Source organism: Chiloscyllium plagiosum, unplaced genomic scaffold (genome assembly GCF_037043375.1).
Source record: "Chiloscyllium plagiosum isolate Xiang-an unplaced genomic scaffold, Cpla_swu_hap1 HiC_scaffold_20, whole genome shotgun sequence".
Lineage (NCBI taxonomy): Eukaryota > Metazoa > Chordata > Chondrichthyes > Orectolobiformes > Hemiscylliidae > Chiloscyllium > Chiloscyllium plagiosum.
Window position 1 is genome coordinate 51,538,936 of NW_028270158.1, and position 26,883 is coordinate 51,565,818.

General features: G+C 45.9%; 1 protein-coding gene across 4 annotated transcripts in view; it reads right to left on the minus strand.

The window, feature by feature from the left end:
• Positions 1-26,883, minus strand: part of LOC122560543 (solute carrier family 38 member 10-like) — an 82,843-nt gene that overhangs the window by 19,545 nt on the left and 36,415 nt on the right. For 2 of the 4 annotated variants that reach the window (XM_087997938.1, XM_087997937.1), the window contains 2 exons: positions 26,733-26,880; positions 14,274-16,858 (listed from right to left, as the gene is read on the minus strand). In XM_087997938.1, the coding sequence (XP_087854064.1) occupies positions 16,557-16,858; positions 26,733-26,880 (450 nt within the window). In that variant the 3' untranslated portion in view covers positions 14,274-16,556. Of the gene's footprint in view, positions 1-3,207; positions 3,319-14,273; positions 16,859-26,732; positions 26,881-26,883 lie in introns of those variants that run through there. The other 2 variants (XM_087997939.1, XM_043711277.2) reach the window with 2 other exon arrangements.

Genomic DNA, 26,883 nt, shown 5'->3' on the forward strand with positions numbered 1-26,883 from the left:
TCCTCACGACCTGGGGTGGGTGTAGGGGGAGCTGCAGATAAAGGAGGTGGGGGGAGAAGGGTGGTGAAGTGGGGATAGGTGACGACAGGTAGAATGTATGACCTAGCTGGTCAATATTGAGGAACCTAGATACCCTGTACCTAAGATGGTGCTGAGAGGTGACATTACAAACGTTTCACCGCACTCATTCAAGTGCACGTGACAATAAAGGCTATTCTAATCGTAGCTGACAGCAAACAGACTGAATTAAATTGTCTTTAATAATCTGGATGTTTTTCATTGCTTTCAGCTTTGTTTCTTTTATTTCTGCTGATTTTTTGTTATTCCAGTTTTGTGATCAAGTGTGTAAACAAGATTGCATCAGAGAATGACGTCCTGTGCACCTTTAACTGTGCACCTATATTCCTGGACGTAAGTACACATGACATTCAATTCTAATTCTAGTTTTTTGTTTGTAAATTATAAAAAGAGCTTCCCGCATTCCCATTCCCACTTGTGTTATCACTCATAAACAAAACTGGTCAAAGGCAATTTAAAAAAAAGTTTGTTTATTTGCAAATTCTAGTTTGTTCAGAATATTTGTCTTGATGATTAGTCTTTAATTCCTGGAGAAGCTGGGGCTATGCAATAGATTGGGGGATGGGGTGGGAGGGTGGTGCAGTGGGGAGGAGGGAGTGCAGAAGAATTTTCAGGAGAGCAATTGCAAACAGAGCATTGCCAGTCACTGTTTTCCCAGGGAATTGTTTCCAATCGCTGCCATGCTTCTGGAAGGACACGGTCCCATGGACAATCTCTAAGGCCGTGATCAAGATGGTGCTTTGGACTGAAAATTAGACAAGACTACATGCAAATAGAAACGAAAACTGAAAATCTGAATTCAGGGCAAATGGACAAACCCTGTTCAAGAGAGAGGTTACTTACTTACAAGGTATGATCATCCGCACTGCTAACTATTATCTCTCAGTCACTGACTGTGCACACTCCCAGCACTTCATATCATAGTCATAGAAACAGGAGTAGGCCATTTGGCCCATCGAGTCTGCTCCACCATTCACTAAGCCCACAGCTGATCTTAAGCTTGCCATGGTCACAAGATTGTGGAGGTTGCAATCTTTACTATTCTATAGCAAACTGAGGCCAAACCCGGCCTTACACTTGCCAATCCACCGTACGCTCACAAAGACATCACTCTCTGATTGTGTAGCTTCAGTAGCTGACTGGAGTGAGTGGGGAATAACGCCTTGCTGGTTCATGATTCACTCTTTCCAATGATACCAATCCCTAATCGCAGTGGTCCATTAGATCATAAAATCCCTACTGCCATTCTGCCCATCGAGTCTGCACCAACCCTCTGAAGGGCATCCCCACTCCCCAGAACCCATGCACATCCCTGGACACGATGGGCAGTTTAACATGGCCAATCCACCTTACCTACACATCCCTGGACACTATGGGCAATTTAGCATGGCCAATCCACCTAACCTACACATCCCTGAGCACTATGGGGCAATGTAGCATGGCCAATCCATCCAACGTACACATCCTGGGCACTATGGGGCAATGTAGCATGGCCAATCCACCTAACCTACACATCCCTGGACACTATGGGACAATTTAGCACGGCTAATCCACCGCACCTACACATCCCTGGGCACTATGGGGCAATGTAGCATGGCCAATCCACCTTTCCTACACATCCCTGGACACTATGGGACAATTTAGCACGGCTAATCCACCGCACCTACACATCCCTGGGCACTATGGGACAATTTAGCATGGCTAATCCACTGCACTTACACATCCCTGGGTACTATGGGCAATTTAGCTTGGCTAATCTACCGAATCTACATATCCCTGGAAGCAATGGGCAATGTAGCATGGCCAATCCACCTAACTTGAACATCTTTGGACCATAGAAGGAAACCGGAGCATCTAGAGAAAACCCATGCAGACACAGGGAGAACATGCAAACTCCACACAGATAGTCACCCGAAGCGAGAGTCGAACCCAGGTCCTGAGACCATTGCTTGTTATTGAAGGATGTTCCTAAAGTATTTAGCGTTATTATTCATGAAGCTCTGTTATTTTTAAAATGTGCTCCCTGTGAAGGAAACAAACATGAATCATCTTTAATGAAGTTATAGTTGATGGTGACTAACTTGGGACAATGATGCTTGATGGCACTCCGGATTAGGTTGTGTAACAATTACCTTATTGGTTAGCGAGTGATGAGTGAGAACAGTGAAGGGACCAATGACTGCCTTCTCCTAATGTAATCAACTCTGAAAATGTAGACATGAAATGAACGTTAATTATGAAGACTTTAATTGAATAGATAGGCCTGACGGAATGGATATCTCACTGATGCTGAACCCATTCTGATGAGATGACAGCATCTGGACTTGGCGTATGGTCAAAGGCCATTGATAGCAACAATTTTTTACCATAAGAGACATTATAGAAAAAAGAACCATGTACTTATAACAACCCTTTCTCAAACTCATGACCTATCTTGTTAAAGATAATGAAGTGCTTTTTGAAGTGTAGTAATTGTTATAAACCATTTCGCTTCGAAGACCCCTAAGTTGCAAACATTCCACAGAACCCAGCTATTCTATGCAGACAATATGCCACCAGGTCAAAACCAGCAGCAAATTCATGCACAGCAAGATCCCACAGCAGATGGCCCACCACACCACAATTTAGAGCTGGGCTCCAACCTCATTTGCCAAGGGAGGCGTCCGACGTCGACAGACAGTCACACCTCGCAGGAGGGATGCCTGGGTCTGGGAGCTGCGGGTAGGCGCATTGATCCACTCGCCATGTCAACCACAGAATGGCAGCTGTCAGCGAATACCCATCCAAATCCTCACCAACATTCCCATGTGAATTCTCGTTCTCTTTATCCTGCAAAGCAGGCTTCAAGGCCCTGCTGCTCCTTTGCTCTGTTGACCATGACGATGGGCTGTGTGCATTGCACGGCTAGCTGGGAGAAGGACCTGCTGTACAGTCAGATATGGGGGAGAGAGGAGCCTGGCCTCCTTGTCTCAGTGATGGTCACATGTGCATCAGTGCACTGTCATGATATAAATATATAGTACATTGCAAGATCTCATTTGTAATAACAAATAGTACACCGATATTGGTCGTGTTCAGCGTTACTTTGTTTTTTTGTTAACCCTGCTTGAAGAATTAGTTCTTTGAAGATATGCTCATTTATTGCAGCCCTTTGTAAGCTCCTGCTTTGTGAAGTAAGGGGTCCAGCGATGAAAGGCTTTTCTTACAAGGGGAGATTTGAGCCATTGAGGCCGACATTCCCTGGAGTAGAGAAGAATGAGAGGAGATCTAATTGAGTACAGAAGATGCACAAGGAATTTGACTAAGTAGACAGAGGAAGGATGTTTCTTCACGTGCGGAATGATCTAGAATGAGAGGTTAGAGTTTAGGATAAGGGCTAGCAGATTTAAAACATGGATGAGGAGAAATTACTTTGCCTCAAAGAGTCATGAATCGGTGGATTTCTCTATTCCAGAGTGTGATGGATCTTGGAACACTGAATAAGTTTTAAGGACGACATGGACAGATTTTTGTTTGGTAATGGGTTGAAGCTGACTCTCAGAGTGAAAAGACCCCCTGACACTCCTGTTTATATCTGTCAGGCAGGGCTCCCTGATTGGACCAGGTTAACAGCCACAATCAGGGAACTCATATTCAGTGAGATTCAGTTGGCTGACATTGTTCAAATCACTACAAAAAGGTTATGGAGTACAGGCAGTTGAGGCCATGTTGAGGTCAGCCATGATTGCATTAAATGATGGAGCAGGCTTGAAGGGGCTGTATGGCCTCCTCGTGCTCCTATCTCTTATGTTCTTTGATTACAAATCAGTTTGTGGTCTAATAATGTGGTAGATAGCGTAGTCATGACATAGAATTATTTCTCAGGGAGGGAGCGTGGTGTGTGAAGAAGCTGCATTAGGGCCTGAAGCAATGTCTTTCATGCTAATAAAGAGTTGGAGCTACCTTGCAAGGACTGTATATCTGGATTGCCGGTAGAATACAACAGATAAGTTGGCCAACCAGAACAACCCTCGAGGGGTCAGAAACAAACAAGGCTCAGAGTAAGGACCAATCAGAAGATGGAGTAGGCCTCCATTCCATGGCCAATGAACTGACTGCAAGGGGGGGGCATGGGCCCCAAGTACAAACTCAAATGCAGGAAGAACACATTGAGTAATACAGCACTGAAACAGACCCTTCAGTCCAACTTGTCCATGCCAACCAGATATCCTAAATTAATCTAGTCCCATTTGCCAGCATTTGGCCCATATCCCTCTAAACCTTTTCTATTAATGTACCCATCCAGATGCCTTTTATGTTGTAATTGTACCAGCCTCCACCACTTTCTCAAATAGTGCTATGATCACCACTAGGAGAAAATGAGAACTGATGAAGGACTTATGCCCGAAACATCGACTTTCCTGCTGCTTGAATGCTGCCTGACCCACTGTGCTTTTCCAGCCCCACACTCTTCGACTCTGATCACCACTAGATAGTGTGGTTTGAGGGATAATTATTAGCTACAATTTCTCAGCTCATCTTCCTGGAACCCTCCATATCCATCTGAGCAAGCAGACGGGACTTTGGTATAATGCCTAATCTGTAAAATAGGACCTTTTAAACCAGGCAGCAGTGATTAGCAGTTTACAGCAAAGCCGTACCCAAGCTGTGTTTCCACAAGATATGAAATGGAACTCACGTCACCTGTCTGAAGATTCTTTTATCTAATTTCATAAAGGTTCCTACTTTTATCCAGAAGTGTATTTGATCATTCCCTGTGAGAAAGTGTGAACCCAGTAGAGTTATATTCATCTGTCTGCTTCAGGGAACAGAGCAGATTTTATATGCACCAGCAGTGAGATTCCGGAATTGAGTTACTTATTAATGAGGACAACATCAAAAAGGGAATTCATTGCTGAGAACATGCTTTTTAGTGGGTGGATTTGATATGCATAAAATCTGACGGTTCCATTACACAGCTGATACATGTTAAAACTTAGCACTGACATCCACCAACGTGCGTAGGCTGATCAATGAATACAGATCCATCAGGTTTACAGCATGGAAGGAAGTCATCCAGCCCATCAGGTTGGTCTTGGCTCCTTATTAGCCCTACTATTGTCTTCTGTTCCCACATCCCTGGACATTGCTTTGCTGATGTCCCTTATTATTGTCTATGTCTCAACTACTTCTCTTTACAAAGTACTCTGAGCTGCAAAAGGCATTGAGCAAAGATATCTCCCAAGCAATTGTACTTTGTTATGCAATTTGTACTTTCAGCTTTACTGTTTTGTTCCAAATGCTGTGTGCATTCAGATACACAGCCTCTAGTTTTGTCTTTTAATTATATTTGTAACCTTTAGTCTTGCCTTTTGTAGAGCCTTAGAGACATACAGCACAGAAACAGGCCCTTCAGCCCAACTTGTCCATGCCAACCAAGTTTCCTAAACTGAACTAGTCTAATTTGACTAAAGTTTGCTCTTAGAATTGCTCTCTTTATCCTTTCCTGTAATGGTCTGTTTATCATTTCCTGGTGAATACCTTTCCCTCTTGCTTTGACTCTACTCTTTTGTTTACAACATTTTCCCAAACTTGTGCCCTTGCCTCACTATTTAATGTAAAATTCTCTCTACTTCTGTAGTTCTGCAGCTCACTTGAACACTAGAACACTGATCCCAGCATGGTTCAGCTGTAGACTGTCCCAATGGTTTAGCACCGACTTACCCTAGTGCTATCGCCAGTTCCCCTTGGAGCAGAAATCCCTGTACCTGCACTGATGTTTGAGCCATGCATTCATTTCCTAATCCTATTTGCCATGTGCCAAGTCCCAATGGTTCAGTAATAATCTATAACATGTTATCTTTGGTGTTCTGCTTTGTTCATTTGTAGTTTTAATCACTGATGGATTAAAGACTCTAACCTATCATTAAGAGGCTGCTCATATAGCGTCATAGAAATATACAGCTCGGAAACAGATGCTTCACTCTAGATATCCAGATAGCCTAACCTAATCTAGTCCCATTTGCCAGCACTTGGCTCATATCTCTCTAAACCCTTCCTATTCATATACGCATCCAGATGCCTTTTGAATGTTGTCATTGTAACAGCCTCCGCCACTTCCTCTGGCAGTTCATTCCATGCATGCACCACACTTTCTGTGAAAATGTTGCCTCTTAAGTTCCTTTTAAATCTTTCCCTTCCCACCTTACACCTATGCCCTCTAGCTTTGGACTCATTCGCCCTGGGAAAAAAGACTTTGGCTATTCACTCTATCCATGCCCCTCATCATCCTATAAGGTCACCCCTCAGCCTCCGAAGCTCCAGAGAAAAAAACCCAAGCCGATTCAATCTCTCCCTGGAGCTCAAATCCTCCAATCTCTGAAACCTTTCAAATTTATTAACATCTTAGGAAAGATAGGGAGACCAGAATTGTACGCAATATTCTAAATGTGGCCTCACCAAGGTCCTGTGCAGCTGTAACATGACATTCCAAAATGGTGGACAGGGAGGATCCAGGCTGTAAGAGCTGCTTCTTTTTTTGAGGTTGTTTTCAGTGCTGGAGCTGAGTTCCTCGCATTTTGGATCAGTAATTATTATTTTTATAAATTTTGCTTTGTTTTGGGGATTTGAATAAAAGAGCTCAAAAACAATGATACTTTGAACGGAAGGAAAGGCACAGAGTAGGAAATGAAGTTTTGGGAGGGCTTCCATGTGGGGAGGTTGGAGAATGGCTCGAGAGATTAAAGAGCAAATATCTTCTCCATTTAAACTTCACAAACGTAGTCAGAATGCAGTTCTGTCATTCCTACAGTCGTATTTAACTGTATTGTCAGCAGCAGCATATCATCTCGCAAGCTGGGACATCTCAGTCCATGTCGTGACAACACAACAGTTACTGTTATCATGCTTTTCCAATTTAGTTCTGTTGGTGCAATGCCCAGCTTCAATTCCCAGCTTTTCCAAGGGTAATGAGATGGCGTGGGAAACATTATGGGAATTGTAGCTTTCTGGCAGTAATAGCATGCTCTTTTAAATGAATCTGTATCAATGAAGCTTGCAGTACTAATGCAAGGTCAACAGTAGGAACAATATGCTTGTCCAGCACAACTTCCCATCCTTAACCAACTTAGCCCTTCAATGGTTTCTTAAAGTACTTCCTTGTTGCTGACTTTGAAACATGTTGCAGAATTGCAATTGAAAATATTTGTATTTCTCTACAAATAATGAGTTGACGTGGGTCTTGCACAATTGGTGCAGCTCAGATTTTCCGAATCTTCACTTTTGTTGGTGTGTTTTGGTGCCATCCTTTCTTCAATGGCACAGGCTGGCACTGGAGGACAGGTTTAGGGTTCTGCAGAAGGGTCACTGGTCTCACAAGGTTAACTATTCTTTCTTCACCTGCTGAGTTTTGCTAGCAATTTCTGTTTCTGTTTTGCATTTCCAGCATCCGCAGTTTTATTTAAGGGAATACATGTGACTTCAAAGGCAGAGCAGTGGCTTTGTGGTCTGACCAATATGTGGGGAAACTATTAAATATTGTCCTGAATCTTTCTGCTTTGTTATGATATGGGTTCATTGTAATTCTCGTTTTAGTGGGGACACCCTTGATTCAAGTACTGTACAAATAACCACAAAAAAAAGACATGGTGTTCTGAAGTGAGCAGCCGCTGGGCACATGTTGCGTTTTTTCACTCCTTTCAGCTGTTTATGTTGTATGTTGGATGCGAATACTCCCATCCAAAAAAATGCTAAAGCTACATTGTTTTCTCTTCGAGTGTCGTAATGAGGGAGCGATGAGAGATTTTGCAACTCACTTCAACGATTGTTACACATGTTACAGCTAGGTGGCAGGTTTTCCTGACTGACCATTTCAGTCTCACTCTAAGAGATTTGCCCACATAATCCAAACCGACACATACTGAGGGGGGTGCTGTTTTGTTAGGAGTGCTGTCTCTCACATGAGACTTTCAATAAACTATACTCAGATGGACAGAAACAATCCCACAGCACTGTTCACAGAGCAATCGAATACTCTTAAGACATTACCTTAGTCATTGTTGCGTTACTGTTAGTATGACCTTGCCGCTTGCAAACAGTTTCAGGATGGCCACAATCATTACAAAGCTACATTATAACCCGACATGCTCTTCCTCCATTCCTACACCTTCATCCCAGAGAGCTGAAGCCAACTTCAGCACATGGGATTTGGGGTAGTGTACTGACATGGATAGAGATGGGAAATAAATAGGAGGAATAAACAAGTCATTCTCCACGTGGGAAGTCGTGACTTGTGTGTTGCAACAGGAATCAGTTCTTGGGACCCCAGTTATTCGCAATATATATGAATGATCTGGATGAAGGAACTGAATAGAATATTTTCTAGATTGCCGACAGCACAAAGCTGAGTGGGAATGGAAACTGTGCAGAGGATGCTTCAGTGTGATTTGACAAGTTGGTAACGAAGGTGATCAATAGGATAGAGTAGTATATGTTTCCAAATGGAATTGAATGAAGCTTTCAACAAGCTCTCTCAGGGGAGGCTCATCCAGAAGATTAAGATGATTGGGATCCACAGTGATTCAGAACTTGCTTGGCCATAGAAGGCAGAGGGTAGAGGTGGAAGGGTCATTTTCAGACAGGGGTCCGTGACCAATGGTAGTCCGCAGGGATCCATACTTGGCTTGCTGCTGTTTGTGATATATAAAAATGACTTGGATGAAAATGTAGATGGGTGGCTCAGTCAGTCTGCAGATGACACAAAAATCAGTAGAGTTGTGAATCGGGTAAAAGGTTGTCAAAGGATACAGCAGGATATGGATCAGTTGGAGATATGGGTGGAGAAATGGTAGGTGGAGTTTAATCCCGGTATATATGAGGTGCTACACTTTGGGGGATCAAATGTTAAGGAAAAGTATACAATTAATGGCAGGACCCTGAACAACACTGATGTACAGAGGGATCTTGGGATTCAAGTCCATAGCTCCCTGAAAATTGACAAAGAAGTAGATAGGGTGGTAAAGAAGGTGTATGGCATGCTTGCCTTTATTGGTCAGGGAATTGAATACAAGAGTAAGGATGTCATGTTGCAGTTCTATAAGGCTTTGGTTAGGCCACACTTACTATATTGGATACAATTCTGGTGGCCACATTACAGGAAGGGAAGGAGACTTTGGAGAGAATGCAGAAAAGGTTTACCAGGATGCTGCCTCGATTAGAGGGTATGAGCTACAAGGAGAGGCTAGAAAAACCTGGTTTGTTTTCTCTGGAGCAGCAGAGGCCTTGATAGTAGTCTAAAATTATGAGATGCATAGATAGAGTTGATGGTCAGAATCTTTTTTCAAGAGTTGAAATGTCTAATATTAGGGTCATGCATTTAAGGTGAGAGGGGAAAGTTCAAAGGAGATGTGAGGGATACGTTTTTTTACACAGAGAGCGGTAGGAGGCTAGAACATGCTGCAAGGCTGGTGGTGGAGGCAGATACAACAGGGGCATTTAAGGGACTTTTAGATAAGCACATGAATGTGCAAGGAATGGAGGGATATGGACCAAGGGCAGGTGAAGGGATTTGTTTAATTTGGCGTCACATTCCACACAATATTGTTAGCCAAAGGGCCTGTTCCCGTGCTGTACTGTTCTATGTTCTGTGGTGAGTGAGCAAATACATTGCAGAAATTGAGCTATTGGGAGAGGCTGAACAGGCTGGGGCTGTTTTCATCTGGCCCTCACCCACCTGGAGAAGAAGGACATCTACATCAGACTACTGTTCATAGACTTCAGCTCTGCATTTAACACTATCATCCCTCAGCACCTGATTGGAAAGCTGAGTCTGCTGGGCCTAAATACCTCCCTCTGCAACTGGAGCCTGGACTTCCTGACTGGGACACCTCAGTCAGTCTGGATTGGGAACAGCATCTCCAACACCAACACACCGAGCACGGGGACTCCCCCAGGGCTGTGTGCTCAGTCCACTATTGTTCGCCCTGGTGATACACGACTGTCCTGGAGAAACACTGTCTTGTTTTTACTGTATCAGTTGTATTTGGTGGAAATGACGAATCAAAAGCTCCGATCTCTCTCCTGGCTATGGAGGGCGATTTACCAGACTAAAGAAGGGTCACTGGACCCAAAGCATTAACCTCTAGTTCCTCTCCACCGATGCTGCCAGACCTGCTTGTGTTTCTCTAGCAATTTCTGTTTTTGTTTTACAGACTGATGACTGGACTGCAAGACTTATGTATGAATCATAGAATAAAAAACCTTCACAGTACAGGAGACCATTCGATCCATCGTGTCTACACCGGCTCCCGAAAGGCTTACCCAGCTAGTCCCATTCTCTGTCTCTGTAACCCTCTTACATCAACCCTTTCAAATATCATAGAATGACAGAAGAGACCCTTCGGCCCTTCAAGTCTGTATTGGTCCCACTTTTCTGCACTGGCTCTGTAGCCTTCAAGTGCTCATCCAAGTATTTTTTAAAGGGTGTGAGGTTTCCTTCCTCAACTATCACTGCACTGCAAAACTAGTGAAATGGTACCATCCAGAATCAACAAATACCTCTCATTTAATGAAATGCGGGAAGGACATCAATTGACCTTGCAAGATATACACAAAGCTGCCTGGAGCTGTTGAAGCAAAAGTTTATTTGGCTTTGAACTTCCAAAGGAAGCCTCCTTCCTTCTGAAGGGAACAGTCAGCCCACGTCTGACAATCCCATGAGATACTGGTTGCCTTTAATGACAATGAAGGACACTTGGGTCATTTTCAAGAGTGTCAGGTTTTCTTCTAGGAAGCTGATAGTATGACATTGTGACCAGGGAAGGAAAGCCCTTGGCCGACATGGCATCTGGAACACCAGGGAGATGTATTCCTCGCAACCATCCACAATGAATTGGTATCAAAAACAGAAAATTCTGTAGGTCAGGCAGCTTCTGTGAGAACAAATCAGTTAACATCTCAGATGTAGTTCTTTGAGGAGATCAAAAATAAAACGCATTCAGTTGGGAAAGCCTGACTTTGTCATTGAATTGGTACAGTATGGAAGCAGGCCATTCAACCCATCAAGTATTCACTGACCCTCTGAAGAACATCCCACCCTATTCCTGTAACCCTGCGTTTCCCATGGCTAATCCTCCTAACCTACACATCCCTGGACACTATTGGGAATTTCACATGGCTAACCTGCAGATCTTTGGACTGTGGAAAGAAGCCAAAGCAAACACACACAGGCATGGGGAGAACTTGCAAACTCTACACAGACCATTGCCCAAGGCTGGGACTGTGAGGCTGCAGTGCTAACCACTGAGCTACAGTGTCATTCCAAAGTTTAGTGCTACCTTATACTGACCAGATGTCTCAAAGGATATTTTTGCATTTTAACATGTTATTTAAACGTAAAACTGATAGTTACATTCCACTCTGCACATTATCTTCAAAGCAGCTACATTGGAGAGAAGACTAATCCCTTCCTTTTGGAATCCTTCAGGAATCTGCCTTTGCAAAGTCGGCCTGAAAGTAAGACAAAGTGTTGAAATTCATCCCAAGCAGCTGCAGAAAACGGCACTCAGTGCTTCATAGTCTCTTCCCAGATACATACTTTGAAATGCTCTCCCTTGACATTTAATAGCATTACCATTGCTGAATCCACCACCATCAATATCCTGGGGTGTTGCCATTAACCAGCTGCTAAACTGGACATGAAAAACCGAACATACAGCTGACCCAAGGATAAACATTGTGGCTACAGGAGAATGTCAGGGGCTGGGAACCCTGTGGTGAGTAACTCCCCTCCTGACTGTTCAAAACCTATCCACCACCTGCAAGTCAGGGGTGAGATGGCATGTCATCCACTATGTGTGGCAGTGTGTACCAGTGTTACAAGATGCACTGCAACAACTCACCAAATCTCCTTTGCCAACAACCTCCAAAGCTACAACCTTCGACACTGAGAAAGACGAAGGCAGCAGACGAATGGGAACACTGCCACATGTAAATTCCATCCCGACTTGGAAACGCCACATCATGCCTTCACTGTTAAGGTGTCAAAATCTTGAAATTCTTCCTAGCAGCACTAAGCATGAGCCCACACCACATGGATTACAGTAACTCACCACCGCCTTCTCAAAGGCGATTAGGGATGGATGGTAAATGCTGGCCTAACCACTGGCGCCAGACATCCCCTGAACAAATGAAAAAAGAAACTGTTGTTGGGGTTACCGCCAACTCGCAGAAGAATGCTCTTTGACCTTGCTGATAACTGCTGGCCTTGCTGCGCTGAACCGCTGTCGGTGACTGAGTGTTGCAGACTGGCACATTGCAAGGTTGAGGGCCACGTGCTGACAGATGCACTCCATTATGGTGCAGCTATAACCAAGTCTCAATGGGCTGCTGAGGAAGGCCTTCCCATCATTGTACATCCAAAGTTAGTAAACTGTGGACTGTACAGACCACAGCATGTTTGACATGAAATGCGAACATGCATAATAAATAAAGCTGCAAAGACAAGTGTGGTCAGGCACCTCAAGTCAAAAGCAAGAAACGCAATGAGTGTAGTCAGATTTTGTTAACCAGCATGAAAACAATGGGCCGAGTGGCCTCCTTCTGCATCAAACAGTAATGAGTTGACGAGTCTACAGTTTGCATTGCAATTTCTGTATTGTCAAATTTGACCTGTTTGGTAATGTCCTTGTACAAATAATGTGCATTTTTTGGTTACCTCATAATTTTGGTATTGAAGTATAAAGCCAATCTGGAATAGGGAAGTTTTAATTTCCTTTTCACACGTCTTAATCTGAGGCATTTTTGAAAATATTTTGATGTTTATGAAGCTTAAGGCTTAACACGTGCAGTACAGAAAATGCAGCAGTTGTGAAGTGTTCATCCTTTGGTTCACAAATGTGAGGGGAGAGGAACAAATTAAACTGCATTGCAGCCGGTACTCCCTCAATTTGCATCCAGAATTTTGGAAACACTAACAAATTAAAATCTGGGATCTGTAACTGGATCTGGATCTTCACCAAAATGTGATCAGTTCTATTTTCGGGCCATTTCCGATGTGTGTGCCAAGTTTTATTGGAAGCTGTCCATTAGTTTTTGAGATATGTTGTTTGCATACAACAACAGACTAACATATGGGGGAAAACATTGCTGTGTTAGTTTTTCAGTTCTTAAATACAAGAACAGGTCAGACCTTAAGGTTTCTTTTAAACAATGTTTATTGACAATATTAATATATAAAATACACCTGATGATGTGGCAGCAGAGCTACCTGTTGTAAACTGTACTAGATCGGAGCTTCTAATAGAGTCTCTAACACATGACCTCTACATCGTCGTATGCCTCGGAGGTTCATATGCATCTTCTTTAAACCCGATTGTGACAATTCCTGGCTCCCCCCTTCAAAGGTGAATGTAGTAATAGATTCAGAATTGGGATACAAGGCATGTTTCTCCTGACAGCACTGAAATATTGTTGCCTTCTGATTCCTGGGTCTGGCCCCACCTACAAGTACCTAGTTGGAGTGGATTATAAAGCCTCTTTCCCAAGTTACAAACGTTTATATAACTCAGAAGATATACTAATCTCGGCTGAACTCAGTTGTGGCAATGGATGGTGATGCAACAATTGTCCTGAATGCCTCTTGGCTTCAAGATTCCTTTGACTGACTTCTATCCATTGCCCCCAGGCGGAATATGAACTTTGGTTGAGGATCTAACTTAAGTCATGGATGCTGAGTAGAGTGGGTCCCTTATGGGTCAATAGAGCAGCAGGGTGGGTCATTTGGTTATATGGGCAGGACAGCCAACTGGCTCTAACCCAAAGGCACTGAGCTCAGAGTATTTGACACCTATTGTCACTCTGAATGATCTGAGGTAACTTAGCAGTAAATGAATAAAAACAAGTGAACAAAGAAGCTTTTTTAAGTCTAAGATTGTTGTTCAATCAAAGTAACTCAACAGAGGTCATCGACAACTTGAACCTGTTCTTATTTTGTATTTAAAGATTTTAAAAGCATTCAGATCATGGCATTTAAACAGAATCATCTGTCCTCCAAGGACATTTACCTCCCCTCTATATGGATTCCCACATAATCACCTCAGTAGCCAATATCAGACAGGTTCGAAATCACACTGAGTTGAAATGGCCTTGCTCAGTTTGGATCACTCTTCTGTGTGAATTGTACCCCATTTACCCCCCCACCCTCGCTGACAAAAGTAGAATCTCTCGTGTTTGGGGTTGCTGTTTCAGCAGCTGTCTTCCACCCACCATTTCAATGGTCCATGCAGTCTCCTGGGTCCCTGCAATATCCATCTCCACGATTAAAACTTCCACCAGCCATCCATTGATCCAAGGGTTTATTTCTCTATAGATTTACAAAGATTAAAAACAAGGTCTCGCAGTGACACGGCAAGGTGTCTTAAGCTGCATCACAGAGTGTTATTAGATGGAAACATGTGACAGGCCGAAGGAAGAATCATTGGGACTGAGGTGAGCTGCTTGCTCACAAAGTAGGGTATAAAAACATCTACCTGAAAAAGGAAGGGAGAGGGTTGTGGAGACATTTAGGAAAGGAATGTCAGGACTCAGGAGCTAAATGGCTGAAGACATTTGATAAAGGAAGTGGAGGGTGCACAAAAGGCTGGAACCAATGGAACTTGGTAATTACAAACGGTTGTAGAGCTAAAGGAAGATACAGAGGGAGAGGTGGTGCCGAGGCTCTGGAGGGGATTAAACAGAAGGAAAAGAATATCCAAGCTGATGTTGCTTGGGGATTGAGACCCAATACGGGCACTCCTCCGAGATCCATGCTCAGGGAAACATGGAGGAGTCTTCCTGCCCCTCAGAGTGATGTGATACAATGTGAGTTCAGCATGTGGATGCCATAGGGATATGGTCAGAATCAAGGATACGGTCAGGATCAGGATACGATCAGGGATACAGTCAGGGTTACAGTCGGGGTAGGGTCAGGGTCAGGATTAAATTCAGGATTAGGTTCAGCATCATTTTTATGGTCATGGTTAGGGTCAGAACTAGGGTCAGAACTAGGGTCAGGGTTACGGTCAGTATCAGGATACATTCAGGGTTTGGGTTAGGATTAGGGTCAGGGTTAGGGTCAGGATTAGGGTCAGCATCAGGTATACAGTTACAGTTAGGGTCAGGATTAGGATCAGGGTTAGGTTCAGAATTAGGGTCAGTATCAGGGATACAGTCAGGGTTAGTGTCAGGATTAGGGTGAGCGTTCGGGTCAAGGTTAGGGTCAGGATTAGGGTCAGCATCAGGGATACAGTCAGAGTTAGGGTTAGGATTAGGGTCAAGGATAGGGTCAGGATTAGGGTCAGCATCAGGGATACAGTCAGAGTTAGGGTCAGGATTAGGGTCAAGGTTAGGGTCAGGATTAGGGTCAGCATCAGGGATACAGTCAGAGTTAGGGTCAGGATTAGGGTCAAGGTTAGAGTCAGAATTACAGTCAGGATTAAGGTCAGGATTAGGGTCAGCATCAGGGATACGGTCAGGGTTACGATCAGGGTTAGGGGCTGCATCAGGGATACGGTCAGAGTTAGGGTCAGGGTTAGGGTCAGCATCAGGGATACGGTCAGGGTTAGGGTCTGCATCAGGGATATGGTCAGGATTAGGGTCAGGGTTAGGGTCTGCATCAGGGTTAGAGTCAGGGTTAGGGTCTGCATCAGGGATACGGTCAGGGTTAGGGTCTGCATCAGGGATATGGTCATGGTTTGGGTCAGGTTTAGGATGCTGTAGTGAGCAGAAATTACAATGCTCATGATTTTAAAAAACTATTCCCACTTTCCATGGTGTCTTTAAATGTGCCACCATGCAAACCAACACACCGTCCTTCTGTTAGCATGACAACCCTTCCCAATTTGGCAAGTGGCCTGAAATCTCTGCTCTTCTATCCTTTCAACATTGGAGCTGGTTATTTCCTGAAAAAAAACATATCCTGCGCATAAAATGTTGGATCATTCTGGCTTGATTACTATTTGGCTAATGCCTCTTTGGAATTACAATTATAAAATCCAAGTTAATATGCTCACAGAAAGAAGCTGCTCACGTTGACCAATACTTGACATGCATTGCAGACAGTTTGCTCAGAGTTGATTGTGAAATACTGCATATGCCATATTTTCAAAGGTTGTTTCATAGTGTTGAAAGGTGTGCTATGATCAGCAATGTTGGATCCAGGATTGGAAGTGGCAAATTGTTCTCCTGGATGAAAACAGACTCAGAGATGATTCATTAGTGCTCTCTTAAATAATAGCACAGAAATGAGTCAAGCCTGTACTTCCAGTCAATGACAGTTAAAGGAGAGGCACGTCAGATTCTTGGCATGAATCTCCATTAGGGCAACAGTATCGAGGGCAGAGAGCAAAACTGAGGCATTGTGGGGTTTTTTTAACTCCTCCCCTAATTCTTTCAGGCTTTCCAAAAGTAAGTTATGTTAAAATGGAAAAAAATGGTAAATTTCAATCTGTGTGTTGCTTTTCACCTCATCCCCCTGAGGGACCATCTGTGTGTGTTCGCGCCGTAGGGAGTTTGAATATTTTTGTCTCCCGCCTGTTTTCTGATACAGGTATGAATGTCCTTTTGGCTTTTTTCAGTTCCTTCAATCTTGCCCCAGTGCTGTGTGTGGAGGGTAAACCGCCTTCGTGTAGTTGGGTAATTTCTTTTGTACTGGTATTTTCTTTGTTGACACCAGTGCTTAAGGTAACTTGCTTGTATGTCAACATTCGACCTTTTCGTTTCATTTGTTTATCTCTAACATCATTCATCAATTCCGGTAAGATCAGTTCTGTGGGTGTAGCAGGGATGGGTGGGGTGCATTGGGGAATAAATACATGTTAGTATATTCAGCAGATGTTTTGCTCAAGAAGCCAAGCCTACAAGTAAGAGATACCAGAAGATAGAGGAATGATCCTTAAAGTACAGAGCAAAGTCATTTGGATGACAAACAGGGGCAGTGGAAATAGAGTCATAGAGATGTACAGCACGGAAACAGACCCTTCGGTCCAACCCGTCCATGCCAACCAGATATCCCAACCCAATCTAGTCCCACCTGCCAGCACCCGGCCCATATCCCTCCAAACCCTTCCTATTCGTATACCCATCCAAATGCTTCTTAAATGTTGCAATTGTACTAGCCTCCACCACATCATCCTCTGGCAGCTCATTCCATACACGTACCACCCTCTGAGTGAAAAGGTTGCCCCTTAGGTCTCTTTTATATCTTTCCCCTCTCACCCTAAACCTATGCCCTCTAGTTCTGGACTCCCCGACCCCAGGGAAAAGACTTTGCCTATTTATCCTATCCGTGCCCCTCATAATTTTGTAAACCTCTACGGTCACACCTCAGCCTCAGACACTCCAGGGAAAACAGCCCCAGCCTGTTCAGCCTCTCCCTATAATTCAAATCCTCCAATTCTGGCAACATCCTTGTAAATCTTTTCTGAACCCTTTCAAGTTTCACAAATTCTTTCCGATAGGAAGGAGACCAGAACTGCACGCAATATTCTAACAGTGGCCTAACCAATGTCCTGTACAGCCGCAACATGAACTCCCAACTCTTTCCTCCAGTAAGCTGCTAAATCGGAGGGCAATTCAAAATGTTACAATTGAGATTGGTGTATTTTTGTCAGAACATTAAGGGTTAGAGAACCCACGCAGTAAATGGAGTTAAGAACACACATCAGCCATGATGTGATTCAATGGCTCCAAATATGCTCATGGAGCATAGAGTCATAGAGATGTACTGCAAAGAAACAGACCCTTCGGTCCAACTCATCTATGCTGACCAGATATCCTCTAACCCAATCTAGTCCCATTTGCCAGCACTTGGCCCATATCCCTCTAAACCCTTCCTAATCATATACCTATCCAGATGCCTTTTAAATGCTGTAATTGTACCAGCCTCCACCACTTCCTCTGGCAGCTCATTCCATATATGCACCACCCTCTGCTTGAAAAAGTTGCCCCTTAGGTCCCTTTTATATCCTTCCCTTCTCACCCTAAACCTATGCTCTCTAGTTCTGGACTCCCCCAGCCCAGGGAAAATACTTTGTCTATTTATCCTATCAGAATGGCTTAGTCTTGTTGCAAAGTTCCCTCCAAGCACTTCTTTGTCTATCAGTACAGAATGGGTTTTAAATCGTGAATGAATTATAATTCTGTCAAACCTTCTCATGATACATCTTTTTTCTGGGGACCATTATTTTTAGGCATGTATCTATTATATCATTTGTCAAACTTGGAAACATTGTGCAAAATTGAGATCCACCTCTACAGCCCTGGTCAGTGGTTCAGTCGAGTACAACAGACCAGACGACAGGATTCTGGTCCTCGTCCTGACTTTGGAGTCTGGCTGAGAGCAAATGAAGGAGAGTTCCACCCAGTCTCAGCAATCCAGAGTTAAGAAGGACACTTCAGCCCACCCTTAATGATAACCAGATGACACCTCATTGACCTGGTACTGAGGAAGGCGAATGGCTGTGGGCCTGGAGTCACTTGTAGGCCAGACCAGGCAAGGACGGCAGATTTCCTTCCCAAACGAACATCAGTCAAGCAGGTGGACTTTTAGACAAACTACAGTGGTTGCCATTAAAGTAGCTTTTCCAGTTAACAGATCTTTGTTGAACTCAAATTTCACCATCTGCCAGGTGGGATGCAAACTGATGTCCCCAGGACCTGCAGGTCTGGATTACCAGTTCAGTGATGCTATTACTATGCAACCGCCTCCCAGAGGGGATGGGAGCCAGTAATCAGAGTGGCACCCACATTGTATTGCACCACAGAGCCTGACGGTGCTCAGGGGCTGAGTAACCGTATCACAGTGCCTGATGGTGCCCGGTGACAGTGTAACAGTACCACAGTGCCTGATAGTGCCCGGTGACTGTGTAACAGTACCACAATGCCTGATGGTGCCCAGTAGCAGTGTAATAGTACAACATTGGAAAGTGAGGACTGCAGATGCTGGAGTACCAGAGTTGAAAAATGTGGTGCTGGAAAAACAGAAGAAGGGCTTATGCCCGAAACGTCGATTCTCCTGCTCCTCGGATGCTGTCTGGGCCTGGCTGTGTTTTTCCAGCAACACATTTTTTTAACAAACAGTACAACAGTGCCCAACTGTGCCTAGGGGCTGAGTAACCGTACCACAGTGCCTGATGGTGCCCGGTGACAGTGTAACAGTACCACAGTGCCTGATGGTGCCCAGTGACTGTGTAACAATACCACAGTGCCTGATGGTGCCCAAGGACTGTGTAACAATACCACAGTGCCTGATGGTACCCAAGGACTGTGTAACAATACCACAGTGCCTGATGGTGCCCAAGGACTGTGTAACAATACCACAGTGCCTGATAGTGCCGGTGACTGTATAACAGTACCGCAGTGCTTGACGGTACCAGGTGACTGTGTAACAATACCACAGTTCTAAACAGTGCCCGGTGACTGTATAACAGTACCACAGTGCTTGACGGTACCAGGTGACTGTGTAACAATACCACAGTTCTAAACAGTGCCCGGTGACAGTGTAACAGTACCACAGTGCCTGATGGTGCCCAGTGACTGTGTAACAGTACCACAGTGCCTGATGGTGCCCAGTGACTTTGTAACAGTACCACAGTGCCTAACAGTGCCCAGTGACTGTGTAACAGTACCACAGTGCCTGATGGTGCCCAGTGACTGTGTAACAGTACCACAGTGCCTGATGGTGCCCAGTGACTGTGTAACAGTACCACAGTGCCTGATGGTGCCCAGTGACTTTGTAACAGTACCACAGTGCCTAACGGTGCCCAGTGACTTTGTGACAGTATCACATTGCCTGACAGTGCCCGGTGACTATGTAACAGTACCACAGTGCCTGACAGTGACCAGTGACTGTGTAGCCAAACCACAGTGCCTGATGGTGCCCAGTGACTATGTAACAGTACCACAGTGCCTGATAGTGCCTGATGACTGCGTAACAGTGCCAGAGTGCCTGATGGTGCCCGGTGACTGTGTAACAGTAACATAGTACCTGACAGTGCCCAGTGACTGTGTAGCCAAGCCACAGTGTCTGATGGTGCCCGGTGACTGTGTAACAGTAACACAGTACCTGACAGTGCCCAGGGACTGTGTAACAGTACCACAGTGTCTGATGGTGCCCGCTGACTGTAAAACAGTGCCACAGTGCCTGACAGTGCCCAGTGACTGTATAAAAGTACCCACAGTGCCTGGGGGTGCCCGGTGACTGTGTAACGGTACCATAGTGCCTGACGGTGCCCAGTGACCGTGTAGCCGAATTACAGTGCCTGATGGTGCCCGGTGACTGTGTAACAGTATGGCAATTCCTAACAGTGCCTGGTGACTGTATGACAGTACCACAGTTCCTGATGGTGCCCGGTGACTGTGTAACAGTACCACAGTGCCTGACAGTACCCAGTGTCTGTGTAATAGTACCACAGTGCCTGGTGTCTGTGTAACAGTACCACCGTTGCCTCACAATTTCTGGTGACTGTATAACTGTTCCAGAGTGTCTGATGGTGCCAGGTGACTGTGTAATAATACCACAGTGCCTGACAAAGCCCAGTGATGGTGTAGCCGAACCACAGTGCCTAATGGTGCCCGGTGACTGTGTAACAGTATGGCAATTCTTAACAGTGCCTGGTGACTGTATGACATTACCACAGATCCTGATGGTGCCCGGTGACTGTGTAACAGTACCACAGTGCCTAACTCTGATCGGTGACTGCAGAACAGTACCACAGTGTCTGATCAAGTCCGGTGACTGCATAACAGTATCTGACAGTGCCCAGTGACTGTGTAGCCAAACCACAGTGCCTCATGGTGCTCGGTGACTGTGTAACAGTACCAGAGTGCCTGATGTTGCCTGGTGACTGTGTAACAGTACCATAGTGCCTGATGGAGCCCGGTGACTGTGAAACAGTACCACAGTGCCTGACAATGCCCAGTGATGGTGTAGCCGAACCACAGTGCCTAATGGTGCCTAGTGACTGTGTAACAATATGACAATTCCTAACAGTGCCTGGTGACTGTATGACAGTACCACAGATCCTGATGGTGCCCAATGACTGTGTAACAGTAACACAGTGCCTGACGGCACTCGGTGTCTGTGTAATAGTACCACAGTGCCTGACAGTGCCCGGTGTCTGTGTAACAGTACCACAGTGCCTGGTGTCTGTGTAACAGTACCACAGTGCCTGACAGTGCCCAGCGACTGTGTAGCGAACCACAGTGTCTGATGGTGCCCGGTAACTGTATAACTGTACCACAATGCCTAACAGAGTCCGGTGACTGAAAAACAGTACCATCGTGCCTGATGGTGCCCAGTGACTAGTTAACAGTACCACAGTGCCGGATGGTGCCCAGTGATTGTGTAACAATACCACACGGTCTGACAGTGCCCAGTGACTGTGTAACATTAACACAGTGCCTGACAGTGCCCAGTGACTGTATAACAGTACCACAGTACCTGATGGTTCCCAGTGACTGTGTAACAGTATCACATGGCCTGACAGTGTCTATAGACTGTGCAGCCGAACTACAGTGCCTGATGGTGTCCGGTGACTGTATAACAGTACCACAGTGCCTAACAGTGCCCGGTGACTGTGTAACAGTACCACAATGTCTGACAATGCCCAGTGATGGTGTAGCCGAACCACAGTGCCTAATGGTGCCCGGTGACTGTGTAACAGTACCACGATGTCTGACAATGCCCAGTGATGGTGTAGCCGAACCACAGTGCCTAATGGTGCCCGGTGACTGTGTAACAGTACCACGATGTCTGACAATGCCCAGTGATGGTGTAGCCGAACCACAGTGCCTAATGGTGCCCGGTGACTGTGTAACAGTACCACAATGCCCATCAGTGCCTGGATGACTGTATAACAGATCCACAATGCCTGATGGTGTCCAGTGTCTGTGTAACATTAACAGAGTGCCTGACATGCCCACTTACTGTAACAGTACCACACTGCCTAACAGTGCCCGGCAACTGTGTAACAGTACCACAGTGCCTGACGGTGCCCAGTGACTGTATAACAGTACCGCAGTGCCTGACGGTGCCCAGTGACTATGTAACAGTACCACAGTGCCTGATAGTGCCTGATGACTGTGTAACAGTACCACAGTGCCTGATGGTGTCCGGTGACTGTGTAACAGTACTACAGTGCCTGACAGTGACCAGTGACTATGTAGCCGAATTACAGTGCCTGATCGTGCCCGGTGACTGTGTAACAGTACCACAGTGCCTAACAGTGCCTGGTGACTGTATAACAGCACCACAGTGCCTGACGGTGCCCGGTGTCTGAGTAACATTACCACAGTGCCTGACAGTGCCAATGACTGTGTAGCTGAACCACAGTGCCTAATGGTGCCCGGTTACCGTATAATGGTAACACGGTGCCTGACAGTGCCTGGTGACTGTGTAACTACCACGATGCCCATCAGTGCCTGGTGACTGTATAACAGATCCACAATGCCTGACAGTGTCCAGTGTCTGTGTAACATTAACAGAGTGCCTGACATGCCCACTTACTGTAACAGTACCACACTGCCTAACAGTACCCAGTGACTGTGCAACAGTACCACAGTGCCTGAAGGTGCCCAGTGACTGTGTAACAGTACTACAGTGCCTGACGGTGTCCAGTGACTGTGTAACAGTACCACTGTACCTGACGGTGCCCAGTGACTCTGTAACAGTACCACAGTGCCTGACAGTGCCCAGTGACTGTGTAACAGTACCGCTGTGCCTGACAGTGCCCAGTGACTGTGTAACAGTACCACAGTGCCTGATGGTGCCTGGTTACCGTGTGACGGTAACACAGTGCCTGACAGCGCCCTGTGACTGTGTTACAGTACCACAGTGCCTGACTGTGCCCAGTGACTGTGTAATAGTACCACAGTGCCTGACAGTGCCATGTGACTGTGTAGCCGAACCACAGCCTGATAGTGCCCGGTGTCTGTGTAATAGTAACACAGTGCCTGACGGTGCCCAGTGACTGTGTAACAGTACCGCTGTGCCTAATGGTGACCAGTGACTATGTAACAGTACCACAGTGCCTGATGGTGCCCGGTGACTGTGTAACAGTACCACAGTAGCTGACAGTGCCCAGTGATTGTGTAGCCGAATTACAGTGCCTGATGGTGCCCAGTCACTGTGTAACAGTACTACAGTGCCTGATGGTGCCCGGTGACTGTGTAGCCGAACCACAGTGTCTGATGGTGCACAGTGTCTGTGTAACAGTACCACAGTGCCTGACGGTGCCCAGTGACAGTGTAACTGTACCACAGTGCCTGACAGTGCCCAGTGACTGTGTAGCCGAACCACAGTGTCTGATGGTGCCCAGTGACTATGCAATGGTACCACCGTGCCTGATGGTGCCCGGTGACTGTATGACAGTATCAGAGTGCCTGATGGTGCCCAGTGACTGTGTAACAGTACCACAGTGCCTGACGGTGCCCAGTGACTGTGTAACTGTACCACAGTGCCTGACAGTGCCCAGTGACTGTGTAGCCGAACCACATTGCCTGACGGTGCCCTGTGACTGTGTGACAGTAGCACAGTGCATGATGGTGCCCGGTGACTGTGTAAATGTACCACAGTGCCTGACGGTGTCCAGTGACTGTGTAACAGTACCACTGTATCTGACGGTGCCCAGTGACTGTGTAACAGTACCACGGTTCCTGACAGTGCCCAGTGACTGTGTAACAGTACCTCTGTGCCTGACGGTGCCCAGTGACTGTGTAACAGTACCACAGGGCCTGACAGTGTCCAGTGACTGTGTAATAATATCACAGTGCCTAACAGTGCCATGTGACTGTGTAGCCGAACCACAGTGCCTGATGTTGCCCCGTTACCGTGTAACGGTAACACAGTGCCTGACAGTGCCCTGTGACTGTGTAACAGTACCACAGTGCCTAACTGTTCCCAGTGACTGTATGACAGTATCAGAGTGCCTTATGGTGCCCGGTTACTGTGTAATGGTAACACAGGGCCTGATGGTGCCGAGTGACTGTGTAGTTTATTGCTGGAACAGCACAGCAGGTCAGGCAGCATCCAGGGAACAGGAGATTCGACGTTTCGGGCACAGGCCCTTCTTCATTTCCTGAAGAAGGGCCTGTGCCCGAAACGTCGAATCTCCTGTTCCCTGGATGCTGCCTGACCTGCTGTGCTGTTCCAGCAATAAAGTTTCAACTTTGATCTCCAGCATCTGCAGACCTCACTTTCTCCTCGAGTGACTGTGTAGCCAAACCACAGTATCTGATGGTGCCCGGTGACTGTGTAACAGTACCACAATGCTTAACAGTGCCTGGTGACTGTGTAACAGTACCACAGTGCCGGATGGTGCCCGGTGTCTGTGTAATAGTAACACAGTGCCTGACGGTGCCCAGTGACTGTGTAACAGTACCGCTGTGCCTAATGGTGCCCAGTGACTGTGTAACAGTACCACAGTGCCTGACAGTGCCCAGTGACTGTGTAACAGTACCACAGTGCCTTACGGTGCCCAGTGACTGTGTAACAGTACCACAGTGCCTGATGGTGCCCAGTGACTGTGTAACAGTACCACAGTGCCTGATGGTGCCCGGTGACTGATAAACAGTACCACAATGCTTGATGGTGTCCAGTGACTGTGTAACAGTACCACAGTGCTTGATGGTGTCCAGTGACTGTGTAACAGTACCACAGTGCTTGACGGAGTCACTCAACATGAATTTTCAAGGAATAACCAGTGGGCACACTCACCATCCAGTTCAGGTTGGAAAGCAGACTCCTCGTACAGGAACACCCATGCGTTCCCCTTGAATACTGAGAGAATTACAGACTGTTAATGCAGGAGAGGGTGAGATAGAATGCCTCACAGTGAAGGGACCCTCTCAGCATTTATAAACACATTTGGGTGTTGCTGTGATTGGAAGGTTCGTGCTCGAGGTAGAAACTGAATAGGCTGGGGCATTTTTCACTGGAGAATTGGAGATCTGTGGCGTGGCCTTACAGAAGGTTATAAAATCATGACAGGTTTTGTTAGGGTGAATAACCAAGGTCTTTTTCCCACGGTAGGGGAGTCCAAAACTAAAGGGCATAGGTTTAAGGTGAGAGGTGATAGATTTAAAAAGGACCTGAGGGGCAACGTTTTGACGCAGTGGGTGGTGCGTAAATGGAATGAGCTGCCAGAGGAAGTGGAGGAGGCTAGTACAATTACAACATTTTAAAGGCATCTGGATGGGTATATGAATTGGAAGGGTTTAGAGAGATATGGAGTCATAGAGACATAGAGATGTGCAGCATAGGAACAGACCCTTTGGTCCAACCCGTCCATGCCAACCAGATATCCCAACCCAATCTAATTCCACCTGCCAGCACCCGGCCCATATCCTTCCAAACCCTTCCTATTCATATACTCATCCAAATGCCTTTTAAATGTACCAGCCTCCACCACATCCCCTGGCAGCTCATTCCATACACGTACCACCCTCTGCGTGAAAACATTGCCCCTTAGGTCTCTTTTATATCTTTCCCCTCTCACCCTAAACCTATGCCTCTAGTTCTGGACTCCCCGATCCCAGGGAAAAGACTTTGTCTAGTTATCCTATCCGTGCCCCTCATAATTTTGTAAACCTCAATAAGGTGGGCAGCATGGTGGCACAGTGGTTAGCACTGCTGCCTCACAGCTTCAGAAACCCGGGTTAATTCCCACCTCAGGCAACTGACTGTGTGGAATTTGCATATTCTCCCCGTGTCTGCGTGGGTTTCCTCCGGGTGCTCTGGTTTCCTCCCACAGTCCAAAAATGTGCAGGTTAGGTGAATTGGCCATGTAAATTGCCTGTAGTGTTAGGTAAATGTAGGGGAATGGGTCTGGGTGGGTTGCGCTTCGGCGGGCCGGTGTGGACTTGTTGGGCCGAAGGGCCTGTTTCCACACTGTAAGTAATCTAAAAAAAAAGGTCACCCTTCAGTCTCCGACGCTCCAGGGAAAACAGCCCCAGCCTGTTCAGCCTCTCCCTATAACTCAAATCCTCCAACTCTGGACCAAGTGCTGGCAAATAGGACTAGATTAATTTAGGATATCTGGTCCGCATGGACTGGTTGGACTGAAGGATCTTTTTCTGTGTTGTATATCTCTTTGGCTATGATTCTTTGAATGACAGCTATCACACTGTCAGTGTGGAAGTTGGAAACCTCCTTAACAGGAAGTCACGTGACCATGGCCGAGGCTATCTTCTGACATTGATATTGGAGAGAGTAGGGTGGGTTGGTGTGGTAGCATTTGTTTAAATGCAACTGAAATATTGGCCCCAGATCTCCTCCCAGGAGGTCAGCTATTTTCATTTCCATGATTCATCCACCACAGGGGTTGCTTCTGAGCAGCACTGAGGCCTTAATTACCCTTAAAATTCCCTTAATAGCCTTTCCTGGCTTCCCGCCATTTGAAGACACTTCAGTGATTTCACATTGATGTGGCTTGTTGGAAACTAGCCCAGAGTAGGGTAACTGCCAGCAAGCTGTGCATCGTACTCCCACTGCAACATTTCTGTCTACTCACCCCAGGATCCACCTCAGTGGTCAGACGAAAACGGAGCAGCTCTGATTATTCACAATGACTGTTTACACTTTTTTTTAAACGATTGATATACAGAAACATTTCCACAACGGCAGCATCAGTGAATTGCCTTACCTCCACTCCTTAATGCAATCTTTGCATTTCCTGATTCATCGGGCACCCTGGATTTCCGGATTGGCTGTAATTGGAGCTCTTCCCCATTTAAATCAGTGATGCTTGATGCACGGATAAGGAGCAAGAGGATTCCGAAACCCAGAACAATCTG